We start from the raw sequence: 26135 nt of genomic DNA on the forward strand, positions 1-26135 counted from the left end.
CAGTTGTCGTTTATTCTTTAGTTCCTGTTTCGAGTTACAAATATGAGCAACCGAACCAGTATCAAATACCCAGGTACTAGAACGAGAACTAGTGAGATAAACATCTATAACATGTATATCAGATATACCTTCTTTCTTCTTCTTGACAAGGCCGCTCTTTAGATCAGCCGGATACTTGGAGCAATTACGCTTCCTGTGTCCCTTCTCCTTGCAGTAATAGCACTCAGCATCAGGCTTAGGGCCGTTCTTAGGTTTCATAGGAGGCGTGGCAGCTTTCTTGCCACCCTTCTTGAATTTTCCCTTAGACTTGCCCTGTTTCTTGAAACTGGTGGTCTTGTTGACCATCAACACTTGGTGCTCTTTCTTGATCTCAATCTCAGCAGCTTTTAGCATGCCAAAGAGTTCAGGTAACTCCTTGTTCATGTTCCGCATATTGTAGTTCATCACAAAGTTCTTGTAACTTGGTGGCAGTGATTGAAGGACACGATTAATCCCCAGTCTGTTAGGAATCACTATTCCCAAGTCACTGAGTTTCTTCGCATGCCCGGTCATGGCGAGCATGTGCTCACTAACGGAGCTGCCTTCTTCCATCATACAATTTGAAGAAATGTTTTGATGCTTCATAGCATTCCACTGCCGCATGAGTCTCGAATATAGCTTTCAGCTCATTCATCAACTCATGAGGATCATGGTGCTCAAAACGTTTTTGAAGATCGGATTCCGCATCGCACAGGATGGCACACCGAACTTGAGAGTACCGAGTTTTCCGAGTTGCGTAAACAGCTTTTACTTCATCGGATTCATCTTCTGCGGGAGGGTCACCTAGCGGTGCATCAAGCACAAATTGCAGATTTCCGCCGAGAGAGGAAGATCCTCACATGACGGAACCAGTCGGTGAAGTTGCTACCGTTGCTCTTAAGTTTCTCTTTCTCTAGGAACTGATTAAAATTGATTGAGGACGCCATCTCTACAACATATATTTGCAATAGTTTAGACTAAGTTTATGACAAATTGAGTTCAAATTTTAATTCAACATAATTAAAACCCTAGGTGAACTCCCACTCAAAACAATATCCTCGCATTGTCTTAGTGATCACACGAACCAAATCCACCGCACCTAAACCCGATCATCACGAGAAAAGGTGTGATTTCAATGGCGAACACTCATAGTGTTCATCATATCAACCATATGATTCATGCTCTACCTTTCGGTATCACGTGTTCCGAGACCATGTCCGTACATGCTAGGCTCGTCAAGGCCACCTTAGTATCCGCATGTGCAAAGCTGTCTTGCACCCGTTGTATGTACTTATCGAATCTATCACACCCGATCATCACGAGATGCTTCAAACGATAAGACTTAATAACGGTGCTACTAAGGATGAACACTTTATTATCTTGAGATTTTAGTGAGGGATCATCTTATAATGCTACCGTCGCGATCTAAGCAAAATAAGATGCATAAAAAGGATTAACATCACATGCAGTTCATATGTGATATGATATGGCCCTTTTGTTCTTGTGCCTTTGATCTTCATCTCCAAAGCACGGATATGATCTCCATCATCTTCGGGCATGATCTCCATCATCGTCGGCGTAGCACCAAGGTCAATGGCACCGTCTTCATGTTTGTCCTCCATGTAGCAACTATTACAACTACTTTGAAATACTACTCAACATGAAATTTCAAGACAACCATAAGGCTCTGCCGGTTGCCACAATACAATAATGATCATCTCATACATATTCATCATCATATCATGGCCATATCACATCACCAAACCCTGCAAAAACAAGTTAGACGTCTCTAATTTGGTTTGCATATTTTACGTGGTTTAGGGTTTTCGAGAGAGATCTAATCTACCTACGAACATGAACCACAACGTTGATACTAATGTTTTCAATAGAAGAGTAAATTGAATCTTTACTATAGTAGGAGAGACAGACACCCGCAAAGCCTCTTATGCAATACAAGTTGCATGTCGAACGAGGAACAAGTCTCATGAACGCGGTCATGTAAAGTTAGTCCGAGCCGCTTCATCCCACTATGCCATAAAGATGCAAAGTACTCAAACTAAAGATAACAAGAGCATCAACGCCCACAAACCATTGTGTTCTACTCGTGCAACCATCTATGCATAGACCTGGCTCTGATACCACTGTAGGATAACGTTGCATAGAAAACAAAAATTTTCCTACCGCGAACACGCAATCCAAGCCAAGATGCAATCTAGAAGACGGTAGCAACGAGGGGGTATCGAGTCTCACCCTTGAAGAGATTCCAAAGCCTACAAGATGAGGCTCTTGTTGCTGCGGTAGACGATCACTTGCCGCTTGCAAAAGCGCGTAGAAGATCTTGATCACGATCGGTTCGAGGCGCCACGAACGGGCAGCACCTCCGTACTCGGTCACACGTTCGGTTGTTGATGAAGACGACGTCCACCTCCCCGTTCCAGCGGGCAGCGGAAGTAGTAGCTCCTCTTGAATCCGACAGCACGACGGCGTGGTGTCGGTGGCGGTGTAGAAGTCCGGCGGAGCTTCGCTAAGCAAACCGGACAATATGAAGTGGAGGAGCAAAGCTAGGGTTTGGGAGGGGGTGGCCGGCCACTCAAGGGGGGCGGCCAAGCTATGGTCTTGGGGTATCCGGCCCCCTCCCTTGGCCCCTCATTATATAGGTGGATCCCAAGTGTTGGTGTCCAAGTCTTCGAATAAGACCCGAAACCAAAACCTTCCATAGGAGGGGGCAAACCTAGCCCAACTAGGACTCCCACCCAAAGGTGGGATTCCCACCTCCCATGTGGGGGGTGGCCGGCCCCCTATGGTGGAGTCCACTTGGGACTCCACCCCCACTAGGGCTGGCCGGCCATGGAGGTGGAGTCCCTTGTGGACTCCACCTTCCTTGGTGGTTTCTTCCGGACTTTTCTAGAACCTTCTAGAACCTTCCATAGAACCTTCCGCGACATTTTATTTCACATAAAATGACATCCTATATATGAATCTTATTCTCCGGACCATTCCGGAACTCCTCGTGATGTCCGGGATCTCATCCGGGACTCCGAACAAATATTCGAACTTCATTCCATAATTCAAGAACTACCATTTCAACATCCAACTTTAAGTGTGTCACCCTACGGTTCGAGAACTATGCGGACATGGTTGAGTACTCACTCCGACCAATAACCAATAGCGGGATCTGGAGATCCATAATGGCTCCCACATATTCAACGATGACTTTAGTGATCGAATGAACCATACACATATATTACCAATTCCCTTTGTCTCGCGATATTTTACTTGTCCGAGGTTTGATCTTCGGTATCACTCTATACCTTGTTCAACCTCGTCTCCTGACAAGTACTCTTTACTCGTACCGTGGTATGTGGTCTCTTATGAACTCATTCATATGCTTGCAAGACATTAGACGACATTCCACCGAGAGGGCCCAGAGTATATCTATCCGTCATCGGGATGGACAAATCCCACTGTTGATCCATATGCCTCAACTCATACTTTCCGGATACTTAATCCCACCTTTATAGCCACCCATTTACGCAGTGGTGTTTGGTGTAATCAAAGTACCTTTCCGGTATAAGTGATTTACATGATCTCATGGTCATAAGGACTAGGTAACTATGTATCGAAAGCTTATAGCAAATAACTTAATGACGAGATCTTATGCTACGCTTAATTGGGTGTGTCCATTACATCATTCACACAATGACATAACCTTGTTATTAATAACATCCAATGTTCATGATTATGAAACTAATCATCCATTAATCAACAAGCTAGTTTAAGAGGCATACTAGGGACTTCTTGTTTGTCTACATATCACACATGTACTAATGTTTCGGGTAATACAATTCTAGCATGATATATAAACATTTATCATAAACATAAAGATATAAATAATAACCACTTTATTATTGCCTCTAGGGCATATCTCCTTCATATAGAACCATCTCAAATCACTTTTGTGCATGCCATGTGGACACACACAAGTTTTGGGGCCATTCCCTGAGACTGCATCCCTTTCGTGCTACTTCTCTCCTGCCCTTTTTTTTCCCGCCCACCCTTTCCCGCTGCTTCTCTCCCGCCCTTTTTTCCCGCCCACCCTTTCCCGCTCCTTCTCTCTCGCCTTTTTTTCCCGCCATGATTTCACGCCAAGTTTTCCTGCCCACCCTTTCCCGCCCATTCTCTCCCGCCAAGTTTTCCCACCGTTTCAGCCCCTCGTCGGCCTATATATAGCCATGTCTTCTCCACTAACAGCACCAGCAACATTTCTCCCTTCATCACTTCTCTCATCCAATAGAACCACAAAATCCTCTGAGCTGAGATGCCGCTGAGATGGCTCCTCGTCGCCGTAGCAACACGGGCTTCATCGGTGTTCGCCTGCGGCCTGCGGGACATTTCGCAGCTGAAATCACCGCCGGTGGTACGCGTGTGTGGCTCGGCACCTTCTACACGAAGGAGGCTGCTGCCCGCGCATACGATGTTGCGGCTTGGAGGTTTGGCCGGCCGCGCCACGAAATGAACTTCTCGAAGGTCAGGTCTCTGACGGAAGCTCAGAGTCTCTCTACTGAGCCGCTACTTCGCTCACAGGGTGAAGCGCGGCGGTACAGGGCTGGCCAGCGGCGGATTGATACCACCGAGGCTGACGAGCAGTTCATGGCACAGTGGCGCAGAGACCATCCCGGAGACGTCGAGGCAATGCGCGCATTCTGGAAGGACAAGCAGACGTACAAGAGAGAGAGGAGGGCGGGAAAGCGGCAGATGAAGGCCGAGGTTGAAGCAGAGTATGCCAAAGGAGAGGCGTCGACATGGGGGGAGAATGATGAACGGTGGTCGTGGAACCTCACAACCACCGCTTCAGAGGACACCCCCAGCGAGGATGAAGATTTCGACTTCTCTGATTAATATGTGTGTGTGTCGAGTCCGTGTGTCTAGCGGGTCATGCGTCGACCCAGTGTTAAGTGCTTTGTTCGTGTGTGGGTGTAGTTCTTTAAATGCTTTGGTTTGTGTGTGGGTCTAGTTCTTTAAGTGTTTTGGTTCCTGTGTGTGGGTGTAGTTTCTTTAAGTGTTTTGGTTCCTGTGTGTGGGTGTAGTTCTTTAAGTGTTTCGGTTCGTGTGTGGGTCTAGTTCTTTAAGCGCTTTGGTATGTGTGTGGGTCTAGTTATTTAAGTGTTTGTATCGTGTGTGGGTCTTAAGTTCTTAAATGTATCACTTTTGTGCATGCCATGTGTACACACACAAGTTTTGGGGCCATTCACCCCCTCCGAGGCTCGATTTCTGGCGAAACCCTAGTTCTGTTGACCACACGGTCTACCCCTTTGACTGCATCCCATCGGGGGTCTCCCGGTGGGCATATGCCTCCATTTGAGTTTGGTTAGGTCGTAGGTACATGTGGTAACAAGGATCGTCCCATATGATCTCAAGGTTCTCTCCGGTTCACCTCCGAGCGAGTTCCCCCAATACATCCAGAATCTGTCTAAGGGTAGAACCCCATGTCCGAGAAGCCGGACACACCTTCGGGGTAGCATTGGATATAAAATCATCTCAAATCACTCTCTGATCCTCGATTTCTGAGAAAACCCTAGACCGGGGTCCCGGCGGGGGATCTATACCGCCCTTATACATATATATAGGTTTCCCGCAAAGGGGTTCGACAAAATAGCAGTAAGAAATAAATAAACAAAAAAATGATTGGGATTAATAATTATATGGGTAATAATTATCTCTTTGATGCAAAAAAAAATGAAAAAAAAAAATGTGCATATTAGTCTGTGCCAACGGCCTTAGTTGCACCGTGGGTCACCGTCGGCACAGCATTAGAGGGACCCAGCAGTCAGTCTATGTGCCGACGGCCACCGTTGCGCCGAGGGCTACCGTCGGCACAGTGCAGACGGCGCCGTGACAGTTTAACGGCTGGGCCCGCCTGTCAGCGTATGTACCGACGGCCGTGTCTGTGCTGACGGTGACCTTCGAGCGCCAGCTCCGTGTGCCGACGGTCCATTTTGCGCCGGCCGTGGGTGGCCGTCGGTGTAGCCCGCAGTGTGCCGACGGTGACTGTGTGCCGACGGTCAGCTCCGTCGCCGGTCGACGAGCGCTTCTGTGCCGACGGCCCCGACATTTGGCCGTCGGCACATGGGCTGACCGTCGGCCCACGGCGTCTCTCCCGTAGTGAGCAGTTAGGCTGCTCATAGTGGGGAGTAACTTAGACTAGTAACATATGTCATGTTACTAGTCTATGTTACTACCTTTATAATGGGTAGTAACTTATATGTGGTGTCATGCATTGTGTCATTTATTATGTTGTAGACTCATTTTGCCTTGGGGTGTGTGATGTTATGGCAACATAGCTAGTTACCACCTCACTCTTTTTTTTCATTTATTCGCATGCCATGTCACCAAAATGCCTTGAGATATGTGATGTTACTAGCTATGTTACTCTCACTATGAGCACTCTTAGCCCACAGCTGAACCTAATCAATTAATTAATAAAATACCCGCTAGTAAAAATAAGCAACACTACGCCAAAGATTTCATTGGGGTGCAGAATTTAACTAGGATTCATATTCTAGTGGCACACACATATCTACTTGTGCATGTTTAAAAGTGAACAAGAGCGTGAAGAAATCGTAGACATGAAACAAGAACATATCCTGGTACTACAATAAGAATCAATTAGCTAAATAAAATGCATAATTAAATAGTAAGAGATCACCTCCCAAATAATGAATGTACTTATAAGATGATCACGTTCACAAAATGACCTAGAAGGTACAAATGGCGATTATAAGTAAGTTCTAGCATTTTACTAAAACAAAACCACGCAACATCAGTCTGATTAACCTTTTGGCTCTTTGCTCTTCACCCCTGACCCTCCACCCAAACCACCAAATTCCAAGCCAAGCAGTAAAGGAATAATCTCAACCACATTATGATGAGTGTATATACAGTACGTATTTGTGAGTGTCTACGTCTGTTTTGTGTTTCTCAAAAAAGAAAGTACTCCATATCTCAACAGGATGCGATGGCCGGCGGCCGAACATATCAAGATGGAAACTTCGCCGATCACGGGTGTCGTCGATAAGATACTATATACGAAGTATATCAACTAGGCTCTACTTTAGTGCCCTGATTTCGTGGTTAGTTACTGTGGGTCGTGATTCCGTTTGCTGGCGTGATTATCTATCTACAGAGAAGAGATGTTAGTTTCCTCGGACCCGTCACCGAGAAACGTTTTATGTGTGTGCCCCGTTTATGTGCCCTCGTTTCTCGTGCATGCTCCTGTTGGTGACACCGACTCGCTGCAATGGAAGCTGGGGAATGCTACTCCTCTCGTCGCAAGAGAAAAAATGGGCAAGTAAAGTCGTTTGTAATGTTTGTTTGTACGCGCGTCGAGTCGAGTCAAGCTGACTCTGGACCAGAAACTAGGTTCCAGACTTCCAGCGAGTAAACAGTCACGGTGAGTACGCGCGCGAGTCGAGCCCGACCGGACTGTGCAGTAGCGTCGTGCGGTCCCGTCCACACCCGAGCGAGGCTGCAGGGCATCTCCAGCGGCTGAGCGACCGTTTTGGTCCGGCGTGACCGGAAATGCGTCTGGCACCACTTTCAGTGGGGATCGTCCTGCCTCCGACCTATATAAACAGGGGCGCGAGCATCTCATCTCCTCCTCACTAAACCCTAGCCGCCGCTGCCGTAGCGCCGTTTCCGCTCAGCCTCCAGCAGATCCACCATGAGCAATGCCGGACGCGGCCAGGCTGTCGCGCCTCCACCTCCACCTCCCACTCCACCTCCCCCGGCCTCGAGCTCCGACGAGGAGTTCGACTCCGAAGACAGCACCGACCTCCTCCACCCAGTCAGGGACGTCGCGGCCCTGGCGGAAGCGGAGAAGGAAGCAGAGGAGGAGCGCGCGGCCCATGCGGCGGTCGACGCCGAGATGGAACAGCGCAGGCTGGCGGTCGACGCAGCCGCAGAGCACTCCGACTCCGAGATATCTTGGTCTTCCGATGATCCTGATGCGCCTACACCGGAGGAGAGGGCGGCGGAGCAGAGGGCTATCGTCGAGTCTTTCGAGACGCTGAAGAACGATGCCGCGAGCGCGAGGCTGGAGCAGCGCCTGCAAGAGGACGCGGCGGCGCACCGAGCCATAACAGCCACACGGGAGGCGGCGGAGAAGCAGGCGATGGAGCGACGCAACGACGGTGCTAGCCCCTCCGGAAGCAAGTAGTCTAGTCTTTTAATCTACAATGTATAGTTTTTATGCATTAAAATATATTACTTTCTATATTTTTAAATACGTTGCAAAATCTAAAAATGGATCGCCCCGGTGAACGCACACCCAAATGCAAACGGACACTCGAACAAAATATGTCCGCGGGGAACACAAACGGACGCTCACGACCACTTTTAAGGCGTCCGAAATGGGTCCCGGAGATGACACAGACAGGCAACACGGCTTTGTTGTTTTGACCGGTCCAGCCGGCTTGCCCTCTCCCTCTTTTCATCGCGACTTCGAGAGTCCCCACGTGCCCGGTCTCTTCCTCCTTCCTCCCTTCCGCGTAACCGCGGCGCCAAGAAGTCAATTAGTACCGCCGTTGGAACCTTAACCCGCCACAGTCCACCCAACGCCGCCATTTCCCACCCGCATCCTCATCCTCCTGCTCCTCCTCATCCCCTCCCGCCGCGAACGCTCGCTGCCGCCGCAGCTGCGTCAAGTCCAAGAGCGCCGCTCGTTTCGTAGACTCTGCAAGATTGTAGCCGCTCACGAGCTTCAGTGGCGGCGGGCCTTCGAGCCGGATTTGAGCACCTTTTCCGGCGCCTCGCTCGAGCCGCCGGCCTGCGCAGCTTCGCCTTGCTTGCGTCTTGTTCCGTCGGCTGCTCCGGATTGAGCCGCCAGCTAATCAATCAGGTCAGTTCGCTACTTCTCTGCTTGCCATCTTGATTCTGCTTCACGAACGACCCCAACAAGGGGTTAGAGCCTTAGAGGGGATCTTCTTGGCTGCTTTTTTTTATTCTAGCGCTGTTTGGTTCATCAGAGTGAGATTTGGGAGCAAATCGTGGGACAGAGGTCGGCTTGGATTGCGCTCCTCCTACGTCCCTGATAGATATTGCGGTTCTGTTTCCCTGTGTGATGGCTGAAATGTGGAGGGCTGTGTGAACGCGGATGATGGGGCTGGGATGAATGGCGGACCTTTCATGCATTCAGTTATTGCGTGTCGGATACATTAGTTGAATCATAGATTTGTCTTATCGGTAGCTAAGACTATAAAATCATCTTTGTTGAGACAAACATATCTTCATCTTTCACTGACATTAGCTGAGCGTCTCCTTTTGATACATTTGGATTCGACCGGCAGTGTGGGCATCTCAGTTAGCTGAGCGTCTTGGATGGCAATCATCCACAAAGTGACGCCTGTCCAAGAATGACACCTTTTCTTTTTCACCTGAAAACAGTAGGAAGTTTCCTACTGTATCTAAAAGTGACATCTCGCTGAATACAAAACACCTTTTTTGTGGAGGAAATTGCACATAACACCATATGTTGGGGTATGTTTTGCACAGAACCACAACCATGTCTTGTTTCTGCACAGAACACTATATTTTGTTGTAATTGTTGCACAAAACACTAAATAGGGATATTAGCTCATTTGACACATAATTAGGCCCATGGGTTGGTTATGTGCAGCCCGCGGATGGCAACGTCTATGCGCGCGTCGAGAGGAAAATCTTCGAACCCGCTCATTCGTGGCCGAGGGAGGTGAGGAGATGTGGGCCCATGCGCACGTACAAACGCCGGATGGTCTTAATAAATGAAGATCGCGGTCGCGCCCCAATCACTTGTCGTCCCCACGCACATGCGCTAGCTGATCTTAATAACGAGGCGCGGGTGCCGGTGCCGGTGTCGGCCATCCTGTTGCGCGGCTCCGGGTGCCGCCCGGAGATCCTCCGAAGCCAAGCCCACCTCCTGCTGGATATGCAGCAGGATCCAGTGTGCAGCTTCGACTCCCCGATGTGGAGCTGGTGGTTTGAGGCCGAGCATGACGCTCGGCGGTAAATGATCGAGGCGCACCTCGAGGGCCTCGACGACGATGATGTCGACAACAAGGCCTAGGAGGCGTACCAACTGCTGCCACCGCCGCCCGTGAAGGAGGAGTACGTGCCAACGAAAGACGAGTGTTCAGGGTACACCTTCCCTACGCCACGCCACGGACGCCCCGAGAGCGCGCCCGATGGATTGGCCTCGAGGCGGCCATCCAGGCGTGGCAGCAGGCGTTGCCACCACCGTTGTCGCCTGCGCCGGAGAACCTACCTCCCCCTCGACCATTTTGCCCCTGGACTAGGGGCGGGCCCTAGTATTGAGAATGAAAAAGTGGATTCATTCCAGTGGAGTCAGAGACCGAGATGGTGGCGGCGGGGTCACACAGTAGGAAGAGTTATGCGGCAGGTCCTAGCCGGGGTCCACGCCGGAGTCCACGTATGTACTGTCAGTGGGCTTATGGGACTAATTATGTATCAAACGAGGTAACGACCCTACTTAGTGTTTTGTGCAACAATTACAACAAAATATGGTGTTCTGTGCAAAAACAAGTCATGGTTGTGGTTCCTTGCAAAATATGCCCCAACCTATGGTGTTATGTGCAATTTCCTCTTTTTTGTGCTCGTACGACTCCCCTGCCCGCTGATGAAAATTGCAGTTTCCTACCTTGCCCTGTGCGATAGTTGACAATCTTACACTCGTTTAACGGTTTTGATCGGTTTATGTTAAGTCCCCACTTGGGTTGGATGTAGTAGAATTGGTGTGCTTACCGGTATTTTGTTCAACTTGAGCTACCCGAATGCCAGCACCTGCAATTGATCGTCTACCTCACACTTCATCTCACGATAAACTCAGACAATGTTTTTGTGCAGCGTGCAGCTTGCTGCTTTTTCGGTTTCTCCTTTTATTCCAAGGGCAAACAAGCATGCCGCGCGATCGCCACGTTCCTGACCTGATCATGCCATCCCCATGATCAGAACGTGTTGTCCAGGCAATCCTGAAAACGTGGTTCAACGCGCAGACCGTGCCATAAGTTTATAACCAAAACAACCAGATAAAATACCTAACAACCTTGCTAGATGAAACCGTAAACACAAATACGTTATCTGAAGTAAACTAGTCTAACAGATAGATTTATTCAACACTAAATACCTGTGGCCACGCCAATTTTACATCCATTCCAAGCAGCCACTAGATTATTGCGTGTGCTGTACAGCTGAAATGTAGAGGCTGTGTGAACGCAGATTAGGGGTCAAGAAATATTGGACAGCTGAAATGTGTAGGCTGTGTGAATCACAGATGACGGGGTGGAACCTTTTCGCAATAATCATGCATTAAATTATTTCATGTATCAGGTCAACCATAGATTTGTCTTACTGGTAGCAGATGTAGTTATGTATAAAATCATCTTTCTCCAGACAAAGACATCACCATTTTTTGCTGACATTAGTTGGGCATCTTGATGGCAATCATCCACCAGGTGATGCCTGTCCAAGAATGACATATTTTTTGACCCGAAAATAGTACGAGACTTTCCAACTGATATCCAAGAATGACAGCTCGCTCAATAGAAATTTCTGAAATGTCAATTAATAAAGGACTATATGGCAAAGGCTCAGCTCATTCATTAAGCAAGTGGTTAGAATATAAAATTTAGAGCAGCCGACGCAGGCTGGGACACTGATAGACAAAAACCCATAATGCACCACGCTTCGAAAAAAGTAGTTATGTTATTATAGTTGACCTAGTCTTATTTGTAGTCCGGTATAGGTTAGCTAGTTGCTTTCAGCTGGTCATCTAGAAGCTGGGTATGCTTCCCTGATAAAAAAACCCATACATCAGCGATTCTGCTCTTCTCTGCAAAAAAGAAAGAGCGAGTAGTTAATCTATAAGAAAATAGTCCCTGATTTAGCTGCTGGTTGCAAATGTGGAAGTGCAATGGAAGGTCCTTTTGCGGAAGTAGGATTTGCACTATGTTTTTGCAAGACAGAATGTGCATGATTTGTTCTGCAAATAGTTACTACTTACTGACCAAATAATACTTACTCATACTCGATGCTGGAATATAACTAATACCATCCACAGTTTCTTTCCCGACAAATCCCAAAACACGGGAGCTCTTCAAATCTCTATACAAGAAATACTAGAGTTTCCAAGTTTATTAGGAAAAAAAACTGGCCAGAAACCAGTGCAACGAACTCAAACCATCTAGCTAAACTAGGAGCCCCACAGACCGACAACTAGTTGAACACGATGGTCCACAGTAATTGGTGGCTACTGTAGATTCATTCAGTATAGTTCTCTTTGTTGTAACCACAAGTGTCATTCTTTCTTTTCAGGATATGATGACAGTTGTTTAAGGCTGAGGAAATGTTTGTGTGCCTATTGTAAGTGCAAGCATATTTTTTTGGACTGGCAGCTGCGGGGCATATATAGTTCGAGAGTTGAAGCAATGGATTGTTGTTCTATCTTTCGCAATAAGTGGGCAACACGCCAACAAATTTCTGAGCATAATGAAGGTACATATCTCTTACAGACTGCACTCTACACACTTCTGTGGAACAGATATGGTTGCCTTCTCCCTTGATATGTTCCATATCTTAATAATTTTACCGATTTTGTACAGACATCCCTTCTGGTACTAATACAACAAGATACACTTATAAGGAGATAGTAAGAGCAACAGAAAATTTTAACCCATCCAATAAGATTGGTGAAGGGGGTTTTGGATCTGTGTATAAGGTAATATGCATAACCTTCAATTATTAAGACCTTGAAATTCTAAGGGAACAAAAGTACATGTGTTTAAAGTTTGATAATATAATGGTGCAGGGCCGGCTAAAGAATGGAAAACTTATTGCTGCCAAGGTGTTATCTGTAGAGTCAAGACAAGGACTAAAGGAGTTTATGAACGAACTTATGGCAATTTCCAACATATCTCATGGTAATCTTGTCAGCCTTTATGGCTATTGTGTGGAAGGAAACAAGAGGATCCTTGTCTACAATTATCTCGAAAACAATAGCCTTGCACAAACACTTCTAGGTAATTCTTGGTTACTTAAATCCTTTCCACAGTAATGTTTTGAGTTCACATATGTGCTATATAAGGTCTAGATATTCTTACGTTTCTTAGATTTTCTCTTTTTATTTCTTATTAGGTTCTGGCCGCAGCAACATCCAGTTCAATTGGAGAAGTAGAGTAAATATTTGCATTGGTATCGCCCGGGGATTAGCATACCTCCATGACACTGTCAATCCCCACATTGTTCACCGCGATATCAAAGCAAGCAATATACTTCTTGATAAGGATCTCACTCCCAAAATTTCTGATTTCGGTTTGGCAAAGCTTCTACCTCCAAATGCATCACATATTAGCACGCGGGTTGCAGGAACATTGTAAGTGAACTTTGTCTTATGGAATTCTACCATCCACAGTGCATGTTTATTTTCATCATTTTATCTTTTGTACCTTTGGAAGCTAGTGCTTATAATTTGCTTTTCAAGTTGTTGGATGATTCATATAATATTTAGTCCCAAAAGAATCCCTTTCACATATGATGCAACCACTATTTCAGAGGAGAATCTAAGGCAATTCAATTGAACAACCAAATAGTGACATAGTTATTCATAATTAATAACTATGGCCTGATAAACTTGTGGCATTACTTACTCAGTGTTACTTGACAGAGGTTACTTGGCTCCCGAGTATGCCATTCGAGGACAAGTAACACGGAAATCAGATGTTTATAGCTTTGGTGTTCTACTTCTAGAAATAGTTAGTGGGAGATCAAACACGAGTACAAGACTATCCTATGAAGACCAGATGCTTCTTGAAAAGGTTAGAAGAAATACAGTACCATATTTGTTTCTCTTGTTTCGCCATTCCTTATTGCTAAAAAGTTAAATTTCTTATATTTCTAGGCTTACGTTATTTTGTGATATTATTTTAGTGGTTGATAATGGGACATGGTGTTTTGGCTCATAGGACTAGATGCACCTATTAAGAAAATTGCATTTTAATTTTATTTCATAATGTTACAAAATTCCTAAAAGAAACCTCAGGTATGCATCTGGACATTTTATGTTCACTTACGAAGTTTTGCGAAAAGAAGATATTTTGTGTGTTCTGTGTAAAAAAGACAAAAAAATTGTCTCTTGAAAAGCTATTTTGGAGCACCAAAAATTGTGTTTTTTACATAGGCCACAAAAAATGTCATTTCTTTGCAATTCTTTGTGTGTGAACTTGGAATGTCTAGATGTACTCCCAGATATTTTTCTCAGAATTTTTAGACAGTTTGAATTATGCTTTATCTACACCTATGAGCCAAATTGTATTCCAGTTGATAATCGTACTTCTTTAATTTGGTGTGCATAAAAGCGGTCTTTAATTCCTATATGAGGTCTACTGTCTATGCATGCCATTCTTGCATTTCAGAATGTTAGCTGTGCCATCTCAAATTTTCATTTATTAAATTAGTACTACAATATGAAAAATTATTACCATTACGATGCACATTAGCTGCTACCCTTTTTCTACATTTTTTCTTCGACAATTACCTTTTTCTGATTGAAAGCCTAAATATTCGCATTGTTAAAATACGAGATAGAGTCATCAGCGATTGAAACGGATGGTGTTGGTAGTTTGGATCTTGTAGCTGTCTGGCTCGGCACACGATGTGCTACAGTAGATAACTTGCTGTACATTGTTTTGATTGTGAATCCGATGAGATGTGAAGTTGTAAACCAAGCCTTAGAGCTTGTGTAGACACTAACCAGGAGTCTGACGTTATTAGTGCAGCATACAATCCTAATTTTATGCAGTATGCTAGGGAGCAAATCTTCTAATTATGAACTTATGTTTTTGCTGCTACAGTTTCCGGAAGTCACCAATGGGGTCCTCCTATTGCAGACATGGATGTATTATGAACGAGGAGATTTGGAGAAAATCATAGACAGTTCTTTGGGCGATGACTTGGATGTTGTACAAGCCTGCAGGTTCCTGATAATTGGGCTTTTGTGTACACAAGATGTCACAAGGCATCGACCCACTATGTCAGCCGTCGTCGAGATGCTAACAGGCGAAAAGGATGTTGACTCTGGGAATATAAGCAAGCCAGCTACAATTAGCGACTTCATGGACCTTAAGATCAGGAGCATGAGGAGAGAAAATAACTTAGCCTTCGCTCCATCCTCCAAGCTGATATCCACCATCATGGCACAGAATTCTCCTTTGTTGTCTCAAGAGACAACACGATGCTCCATAACATTCACCGCAATATCTGATCGTGAGTGATCAGAGGTTGGTCAGAAATATGAAGACCATGTGGACAAGTAGCATAGCCTAATACCTTTTTTTCCAGAAATTTTCTTGCTGGTGTATAGATTCACTTCATTTGTAGTGTAAAAGACATTGTTGGATCAAAGGAGTCCATGAATTTATTTGTTTGTGTGTATGATACTAGATTGATGACACAGTACCATTGCACATTTTTACATGTACATACTGTTTGTTGGTTGTGTTTATGGCAAATACCTCATGTTCCCAGCTGTTCCCATATAATACTGTACTGTGATGCACAACTCATCTTGTGATTATCAGTTTCCGTTATCTCTTTTTTTTCTGTGCAGTATTTCCGTCTGACATCAGCTTCAGTATAATTTGGTTATTCCAAAGTCATGTTCCCCAACTGTTGCCATATGATAGTGTGATGCAAAGCACATCTTGTGATGATCAGTTTACATTATCTCCTTTTGTTCCATGTACACTATTGCATCTAGTTCCAGCTTCAGTAGAATTCGGACAGCTCAGAAACTGACGTATTATCTTTTTTCCTGGATGTGTATCAAAATCTAGATGAGCTGGTTACCCACTTCACTTACAATTCATCAATGGGAAATTTACAAGTTTTGTCACCCAGCTGTTGCCATGTAGTACTGTTCTGTGATGCAAAGCACATCTTGTGATAATCAGTTGCCATCATCTCCTTTTTCCTGTACACTGTTCATCTATAGTTTCAGCTTCATTGTAATTTTGCACAATCCAGAAACTGATACACTGTCTTATGTCTCACAGACCTCCAACTCCAACACCCTAGCAGGTGTTCTACCAATCAAGCAAGCAGCTGCCATGATGTTTGTCTAACAGACCTGCATTTCCCTCAAAAAAAAAAAAAAACAGGGCTGCATAATGCAAACCCCTGTTAAGAAGAAAAGGGGACCCACCCAGGTGCTCCTCCAAAACCACTAAGGTAAACTCCAACATGGCCAGAGGGTCATGGCAGTGCCCTCCTCCCCTCTTCCCTCACCATCACCACCACTATACCTTCTCTTTTCTCTCTCTCTCTTGTGGCCAGGTCCGAGTGGCAGCTCTCCTTGTAAAGGTGAATCTTTAGTAGTAACACTGCACTGCTGCCATTGGAGTACTGGTCCATGGTCCTTGGCGATGCATGCATGTATGCAGAAATGGCTGCATCACACTATAAACTAGCACATGAGTGAATGAGGAGATGGTCCAGTTGGCCTGGCATTCGTATGTGCATGCTGATCATCGACTAATCAATGATTTGGTTGGGGTGACCGTACCATCTCTTCCTTCAGGTGTAGGAGGAAACATGGATGCAGGCATGCAGCTCTCTCTGAGTTTATGGCCTTGGAGATGATATATACCCTAAGTTAGGGCATAGGTTTTGGAATGCTGATATATACTCATATGGAAAATGTTTGGCTGAAGTAAACTATGTATCGTTTTACGTCTCATCCACCAACCAAACACATAAAACCTCCATAGCGGCCCCGATAGCGATTTAGAGGCCGCGAGCGAAAATGGGCACACACCGGCGTGCCCCAAATAGCGCCGGCAATTTACCGAGTCCAATAGAAGCGCCGGTAACCCCGTGCCGGCCCCTTGGCCAAGGGCACGAATCGGTCGCGCCGGCGCCTAGCGGAAAATTTTGGGCGTGGGAGCCACATGTCAGCCCCACATCCCCAAATTATACATCTTCTCCACCAAAACCCCGTCCCCTCAACCGCTCATTTCTCCCGCCCGCCACTCCATCTCCCATCCAACCTCCAACCCAAAAAAAACCCTCGCTGCTGCCATGGCACCGAAGAGAAAGGCTCCGGCGAAGGCACCGCCGAAGCCGCGCACCGTCGCACCGAAGGAGAAGCCGGCGAACATGTCGCAGGAGGAGTGGGACAAGGAGATGGAACGCCGCTCCTTTATAACGGCCGACCGCAGAAGGCGTCGCATCGCCGCTATGGACGCAGCGAAAGCGGCATCCACTGCAGAAGCGTGCCTCAGCTTGGGCGACGGCCTCAGCAACATCTCGAGCTCACCATCGTCGCCGGGGTACTACGCGGGGTACAACGTGGACGGGTCATCGATCTCGCAGATGCGACTGGCACAGATGGACGGCCGCGCCCGCTACTCCCCCGAGTACGCGGACGGTGACATGACCTTTGACCCCAACGCGCCGTTCTCGCCGGATTCAGTGGCGAGGGGCAGCAGTGCCTTTCGCTTCCCCGTTGACCTGAACTCGTCGCTTGACCTGCGCCGCACCGACGGCCACGTGACAGACGGCACCGGCCTTCCCCGCGACCTATTCCCCGACGAGGGCAGGAGCACCCACCAGGTGTTCGGCAGCGCGTCCGGCATGTCCATGGGCGAGGACGAGGTGAGTTTCCTTACTTTTTATGTGTTATGTGCATTGTAGACACCGGCGGCGACTGAAAGTAGGTAACTTGTTGCATAGATTGCCGCCGGGGACGATATCCTCAACGGCTTCATACGCGGCCAAGCCTACGAACCCCCCGTCGATGAGTATGAAGAAGAGGCCGAGGAGGACGAAGGTGAGGAGGAGGTCTAGGAGGAGCTGATCGACACCGACACCAGCGTGACCACGACGAGGACGATGATGTGCAGACGTTCCGACGGCACTCGGGGTCCAATGTGGAGGTCTTTGGAGGATGAATATCTCATCGAGGCGTGAAAGCAAGTGAGCTTTTGCCCCATCACCGGCGCCAACCAAACTGGAGCCAAGTACTACAAGAGCATTCTCGATTCCTTCAACGAGAAGAACTATGGTGACTACGCCACCATCAACATGAACCGGAACAAGGGCGCCCTCTCCCACCGTTGGAACATGATCAAGGCGGCGTGTAGCAAATTCCATGGCTACTATGAGAAGATTAAGAAGCGGCAGGAGAGCGGCAAGACGATGGTGGATTGGGTATGATCTACGCAATCTTCTTCATAATGATCCATCTTGTTCCATATCTTGTTTATTATGATCCATCTTGTCCATATCTTGTTTCATATCTTGATGATCCATCTTATTCCATAGCTTATTTTGCATCATGTATTGTTAGATTCTCCAAGCCCTCGAGATGTACAAGTTCAAAAATGAGGACAAGGACTTCATCTTCATGCATTGCTTCAACAAGCTACAAGGTTGCAAGAAATGGGACGACCTCCGCCACACTCTACACAAGGATGGGGTAGAAGGGCCGGTGGATCCTGTCGGCGCCTCCACCGGGCACCCCATTGGCAACAAGAAGGCCAAGGCCGAGAGGAATGCTGCACCGGTTTTGGCTGCCATGGACGCCTCCCTCGAGAAGATGATCACCTCATTCCCGGTGGATAACAAGGAAGCGGCAGATAGGGCCGCCGTCGTGTCAAAGGCAATCCTCGACAAGCAAGACATGAAGATTGAGTTTGAGAGGGAGAAGGTGGAGGCAGCGAAGATGGAAGCTCACGCTACTGCCATGAAGGCCACCAACGAAGCGACGCGGCTTTCGTTGGCCAAGATGTCTCAAGAATCCAAGATCTTGATGACCGACATGGAGAAGATGGACCCGTTGTCGCCAGCGTGGCACGAGATGTACCGCGAGCGCCTCGGCCAAGAGGTGTTGGCGGCGCGAGCTGCGTCGGCGTCTCCCCCGGCACCCTCTACGTTCATGTCTCCGCCGGCACCCTTCACGTTCATGTCTCCGCCGGCACCGTCGGCGTTCATGCCTCCCCCGGCGACCGAGGATCCTGTTGCAGCGACGGAGCTGCCGTCGGGGCTCGCCGACGATGAGGAAGTCGTCGAGGTTGAGCCGCCCCTGACCCCGTTCATCTAATCAGTTGGCTTGGAAGCCGAAGTTCCTTTTTGCAGCCAGAAACGGCGATTTGGTGGCCGTATGTTGGCCCAAACTTCATATTCGAAAACATATTCGAAACTAGTGGCCGTGTGTTGGCTCAAACTTTAAATTCGTAAATTTATTCGAATTCCTATGCTTTTGTTTGAGTTTTCAATTCAAATCATCTATTGGGGGTGTCGTATGGGACGTGTCGGTGCGGGAGCAGCTCCCCCAAATGAAGGATGTTGTGTCGGCGCGCCCCATACGATAGTGCCAGCGCCCCTGCCGGCGACTATATGGGGGGCGCCGGTGGAGATGCTCTGAGCACGGCGAACTGCCGGCAAATCTTTTCATGGGCGTCAAAGGACCTGTAAACACAGAACTTGCCGGTACCAAGGCACACCAGGTCAAGAGACATGGGAACCCAGACACCCAGTTCTCTTGGATAGGCGGGTTCAGATCCTCAAAATGATACCGCAAAGTGGAACGTTGCTGCTGTTGGTCCTGCTCCAGCTCCACCATGGCAGACAAGTCCACATCACACAGGTGATAAGGGCTGCTTGCCGAGAAGCCAAAGCAGAGGTTGAACTCGGGGACATGCTCAGCTCTCCTAACAAAGGGCAGGCTCCACTCCTCCAGGTGCCTCGACGTGTCGAAGCAGTTGTTGGCGTTCGGCATGCTCGTCCAGGATAGGATCTGAGAGGTCTCGTAGCCGGACGGTGTTGGATTTCGCTCACATTAAAATATAGCATGTGTTACGGTGGATGACGTACTCGAAGGGTATGAGGACCTGGAGATTGACTATGCTACACCTGAAGGGGATCTCAGACTTGGAGATGTCAAGCGTCAAATCGTTCTATGGCAAAAGAAGTACATCAAGTTTCCAGGCTCGGCGCCAAGGTCACCGACCCCGAGGAATCACCCAACAAGTCCACCCCTCTCCGGTGGTGGTGTCCACCTACACCTCCTTCACGTCAGCCGACGCCGCCCCCCAATCCACCTCCGGCGGGTACACCGCCACCCAGTCCACCTCCGGCGAAGAAGCGGAAGCAGGGGGTTACAAAGGACAACAAGGCAACCCCCTCCTGGCCTATTAACCCGGAGCCTTATGTACCTAAGCCCACAAGGGTACCAATGCCATCACTGAAGCCTCTTCTCCCGAGACCTTGGGAAGTTAGTGCCGAGGAAAACGACGCGGCCGCGGCTCCTCACCATGACAAATGGAAGGCGGAAGTCAAGGCGAAAAAAGAGTCTGAGCTCAAGCCGGTATATATTGAGAAGAAAAAGAAGTGGGCTAAGGAGTTTTTGACGACACCGTCCCAAATCCAGCAGAATCTACCAGACGACTATATATGGACGTGAATTTCTTAGACAAGAATCATTATTGGAAAAAGCCTTGGCGAAGAAGAAACCAACAAGTAAAAAATGCGGGAAACAAGTTTCCCAGCTCGGGGAACAGAAAAAACAATCGATCCCCCTGCTCATAGTGGAAGCCGCTCCTTCCGTTACGACGTCCTTCAAAGCCGATATGGATAAGGACATGGAACTATTGGACCCCGCTATCCTAGCAGCTACTAGAGCACATCAAATGACTATAACAACGCCCAAAGAAAGAGCGGCCGAGTTTGGTATGACTCTTCGTGCATTGTTAGGCCTTGAGGATGCGTCAATAAGTGAGGTAGCATTTACGTGCCGAATGAGCCTCTCGTCAAGCCTGCGCAGTAAGCGAGTCTACCAACACAAATGCGAAATCTGGTAGTCTCGTACAAGGATTTCATAAAAAATAAGGCCGGCAAAGAATATATTTATACGGAAGTTAGAGAGGAGCATCACTTCAAACATTACTATGTACAAGTTCATATGAGTGAATTGTTCCAGTTGTTCAATCTGCGTGAGCTCGACAAATCTCTCCTGAGTTGCTACATTCTCTAAGTGATTTATTTATATAATTAAATCTCTACCTCATCTCGTTCATTGCCTGCACTATATTGTCCTAACTATATTCTTGTGTACGCTATTATGCAAAATGAAGCTTGGGGAATGCAAAAGAAGGAATATCCATGATGTTGGGTTCATTGACCCACATATCATTAATGGATATGTGTTACAAAATCACCCCCAAGACGTGGAGAGAGACCTGTACAAGTTTCTTACAAACCAGGAACTCAAAAGTGAAATTCTATTTCCTTACCATTTTGGTTGAGTGTTTCTGTCTTGTGCACATTCTCTTTTGTTTACTCCATATTATGTCTAATCGATGAGTTATGCATGACTGTGCATGTAACGTGTCCGCAGGTTCCACTGGATTCTGCTAATAATTCAATTTGACAACTCCAGAGTTGAAGTCATGGACTCTCTAAATATGGACCCAAAGCATTGGTCCGACATAAGAGCAATGCTGCAAAAGTAATTATTTTCAATCATTTGCGCACTATATCGGTCTCTTTCGTTCATTTCCTGATATCAAGTAACTAATAACTCTCTTGTTCATTTTCTTTGCCCTGCAGGGTTTTGAAACGGTTCAAAAAGAAAGTAACCGGTAAATTTAAAGATTTGCTAACATTTAGAAAGTTAGCTAATGTTCCAACTCAGCCACCGAGGACCAATATATGTGGATACTATGTTTGTTAGTTCATCCGGGGACTCACCTCTGAGCGGAGGCCTCAGGATATCAACTTGCGGAGGAGTGACTTGCGGGAGAAGTTTAATCATGAAGCTCGCTTCCAACCAATTCAAGAGGAATTAGTAGGATTTTTGATGAGGACGTCCTCCATCCTAATGGACAACACTATTATGAGTACGAAGAACTTCTAATGCCGTAAATTGTATATGGAAACTTGTTTGAAGTTGTATATGGTCACCCGAGATTGAATATTATATATTCCTCTTGAATTCTTCTTGTTTGAAATTTCAAACTTGTTTGAAACTGTATATTCATATGCATCAACGTGTAACGTGTATATACTAGCGTAGAATATGTGTACTGAAACTTCTTTGAAATTAAAATAAAACACAAAATAAAATATAAAAGAAATAAAAACACAACAAAATAAAACCATATTTAGGGGTTTAAACCCTAAACATGCAGAGACCTTTAGTCCCGGTTGGTCACACCAACCGAAACTAAAGGTACTCCGTCCCGACAAACGTCTGCAGCCCACGTTGATGGGCCTTTAGTCCCGGTTCGTAAGCAATCTGGACTAAAGGGAGCCTTTAGTCCAGAAATGGTGAATGGAACTTGGGTGCGTGCGCACCCATTTACGAAATGTTCAAAAAAAATGCTATTTAAAAGTTTCAAAAAAATGTGAAGTAAATTTTTGCATGTATATATTATGTTGATACTTACTCGTGTGTGTTTTCACGAAAAAATACCATTGTGTGTGACGTACACAAAAATGACAAAATGCAAATTCCTATTCCTGTGAATAGTAAAATTCCTATTCACTATTCTCATTTGGACATTTTGTCATTTTTATGCAGGCCACACACAATGGTATTTTTTCGTGAAAACTCACACGAGTAAGTATCAACATAATATGTACATGCAAAATTTTACTTCACATTTTTTTAAAACTTTTAAATAGCATTTTTTTGAACTTTTCGTAAATGGGTGCGCGCGCACCCAGGTTCCAAACGTCCAGATCAGCCTTTAGTCGCGCATATTTAGTCCCGATTACGAATCCGGGACTAAACCTCGTTATGAACAGGGACCAAACCGAAGCCCCTTTTTCTACTAGTGCGCGGACATCAGTCCGTCTGTTAGGCTGCCGTAAAAGCACATCCCCTCCATCCCGGAGTTCATGCCTGCCCGCTGGAGGCAAGCTTGTGCCCGCGTACCGAGCTCAGCGAGGACCGTGTCGTACGCAGTGTCGCCGACTGATGCCATCGAGAGGACATGGGGATCAAATACAGCAATTAGATTTTTTTTTTCCCGACTACATACAGGTACGATATCAATGGGCTCTACTTTGGACGGGCCTCCTTTTGGTCTCCTTCAGAACGTGCGGGATTTTGCCTCTCCAGGCAACCAGTAGAAATCATACTGGTCCAGTTTTACGCATCAGTATAAACACTTTTTTTTGAAATAGTAAAGCATAATATATTAAGCAAGCATGCCGCCTCATTAAAAACCTTCCAGTCCTCTTAGGTACCCTGGTGAGGAAAAGAGTGCGTCAAAAACGTGCTACTTCAGGTAGACAGAGTCGTATTACAATCCTTGTGGATACTCTCCATCACACACGGTGGAGCAGATCCAGCAAGGCAACCCGAGGTGTCACTCTTGCCTAATTGTGCTAAACTATGAGCTACTGAATTGCACACTCGATCCACTTTGGATACACTAATATTGTTATACAAATTCAGAAGCTCTCTACCCTCACTATACGTGCACCAACTATTGGATTTGTCCATAGAAACACTAGTGAGAACTTGAACAGCCCGGAGGCAATCTGACTCCAAAATAGAAGATTGTCCATTAAGAGTGATCAGATGTTTCAGGCCCTCTAAACATGCCAGCGCTTGAGCATCTTCTGCACTCGCACATCCAGGAATAAACTTCCACTCTGTAATTATAGGATTACCTTGATGGTTTCGAACAATCACCCCAATGCCAGCCTTTTTCCCAACCGGATCCCATCCTGCGTCTACATTCGCCTTCAACTCGCCTTCCCTTGGTGCTGACCACCTGGACGTGGGAGACATGCTATCAATGTTTACCTGGCGCTCCAAATCCGCAGGACCCTTTCCATTCCTCACACAAGCAATGCCAGTTGCAGAGATAAATGATTCCAGGTAGCTGCATAGGTAAGGAACCGAAGCAGAAACACTGGCCTTGCCGTCCCCATGAACAATATTGTTCCGATGGTGCCACACTCGCCACAACATAAAAATAATCTTCGGTCGCAAATGTTCCGAGACCTTGCAGAGCAGCAGAAAGAACCAATCCTTCCCACCAAATTTAAATACCTCTTCAGTAGGCAGATCCCAATGCACCCGAAGCTCCTGCCGCAGGGCATTTGCTAGCGTGCATCGAATAAGAGCGTGATGTGAGTCTTCCTCCTCAATTCCACATATCGTACACGTTGGATTGGCGGAATTTATACGTCGGTGTAAAGTTGTCCGAACAGCCAGGGTCGAAGAAGCCACCTTCCATGCAAAAACCCGGAGCTTTCGAGGTACCTTTGCCTTCCAAATCAACTCCCATATTTTCCTGTCCCCATCCGGCTCTCTACTAGACTGTCCGCCACTCAAGCTCATAAGGTGCGGCTGAAGGCCCAGGCGATAAGCTGATCGGACTGAGAATAGTCCATTACTTTTTGGGAACCAAGCAACAAAGTCATCACATGGTCTGGTTGGAAGTTTTATAGCAAGTATAGCCTCTGCGTCCCTAGTACTACAGCACTCGCGTACCCTCTGTTCGTCCCACGCTCTAGCGACAGGGTCGATGAGATCCGAGACCCATCGCTGCCTTGTGTTTCCTCTCCTCATTTGCACTTTCAAGGCATCTGGTCTGGGTATCCAATTATCTCGGAATATCCGCACGCTCGACCCAGACCCAATCCTCCATATTGCACCTTGCTTCAAGAGTTCAAGGCCATGCATTACTCCTTCCCATGCTGGCGAGACATTCTGGATAAAAGCCGTGTCTAGAAGGTGAGCAAAGGGGTAGTATCTTGCCTTCAATAAACGAGCACATAGGCTGTTTGGGAACTGGATTAGCTGCCAAGCCTGGCGAGCCAATAGAGCCTGATTGAAAATTCTAAGGTCCCTAAAACCGATCCCACCTTGTGCCTTTGGTCGAGTTAGCTTTTCCCAAGACATCCAATGCATGCGCCTCTTATTTTCTTCATCTCCCCACCAGAAATCCCGTATAATATGGGACAGATCCTCTGTTAGGCCGACGGGGAATTTGAACACACCCATCGCATATGTCGCCAAAGATTGCAATACTGCCTTTATCAGAGTTTCTTTTGCCGCGCTCGACATATACTTTTCAGTCCAGTCACAGGCTCTATTTTGAAAGCTTTGTTTGATAGATTTAAACTTTCCATGCTTCATCTTACCCTCAGGAACTGGAAGACCGAGATACTTCTCCTCAAAACTTGAAGTCTCATATTTAAGTAGATCTTTGATTTCCGTTTGCACATCCGGATTGCATTGAGCACCATACATTATTGAGCACTTTCCTAGGCTAACAAGTTGCCCTGTACTTTTTTCATATATGTCCAGAATTGATTTGATCACCGTTGCTTGCTGGACCGATGCCTCAAAAAATAGTAAACTATCATCCGCAAAGAAGAGATGTGATATACCAGGAGCCCGTCTGCATATTTTAAGCTCATGGAGTGCTCCAGCATCGATCTCTTTCCTAATTAGGCAAGATAAACCGTCAGCCACAAAAAAGGAATAAATAAGGCGAAAGTGGATCACCTTGGCGCAGACCGCGAGAAGGAGAGAAAGAGTCCAACATATGTCCGTTAAAGCGAATTGAGTATCGTACGGAGGTCATACATGCCATCACCCACCGTATCCGTTTGCTATGAAAGCCCAACTTCGCTAAAACTCCTTCCAAAAAACTCCAATCAACACGGTCATAAGCTTTGGCCATATCCAATTTGTATGCACAAAATTTCGATCGGGCAATGATACGTCTCAAACGTATCTATAATTTCTTATGTTCCATGCTAGTTTTATGACAATACTCACATGTTTTATACACACTTTACATCATTTATATGCATTTTCCGGCACTAACCTATTAACGAGATGCCGAAGCGCCAGTTCCTGTTTTGTGCTGTTTTTGGTTTCAGAAATCCTACACAGGAAATATTCTCGGAATTGGATGAAACGAACGCCCAGGGTCTTATTTTTCCTCGGAGCTTCCAGAAGACCGAAGAGGATACGAAGTGGGGCCACGAGGCGCCCTAACCATAGGGCGGCGCGGCCAAGGAGGGGCCCGCGCCGGCCTATGGTG

At 46.7% G+C, this 26135-nt stretch overlaps 1 protein-coding gene across 2 annotated transcripts; it reads left to right on the plus strand.

The window, feature by feature from the left end:
- Positions 1-8539: 8539 nt before the first annotated feature.
- Positions 8540-15481, plus strand: LOC127307884 (cold-responsive protein kinase 1). 2 transcript variants are annotated; one of them, XM_051338660.2, is made up of 7 exons: positions 8540-8914; positions 12382-12561; positions 12669-12784; positions 12875-13085; positions 13201-13438; positions 13730-13880; positions 14952-15481. In XM_051338660.2, the coding sequence occupies exons 2-7, from the start codon at positions 12495-12497 to the stop codon at positions 15333-15335; spliced, it is 1167 nt and encodes a 388-aa protein (XP_051194620.1). In that variant the 5' UTR covers positions 8540-8914; positions 12382-12494; the 3' UTR covers positions 15336-15481. The 2 variants fall into 2 exon arrangements, with proteins under 2 accessions (XP_051194620.1, XP_051194619.1); XM_051338659.2 differs by having other exon boundaries at positions 8543-8914; positions 14916-15481.
- The last annotated feature ends 10654 nt before the right edge of the window (positions 15482-26135 follow it).

The sequence above is a fragment of the Lolium perenne genome, chromosome 6 (genome assembly GCF_019359855.2).
Source record: "Lolium perenne isolate Kyuss_39 chromosome 6, Kyuss_2.0, whole genome shotgun sequence".
Classification (NCBI taxonomy): domain Eukaryota; kingdom Viridiplantae; phylum Streptophyta; class Magnoliopsida; order Poales; family Poaceae; genus Lolium; species Lolium perenne.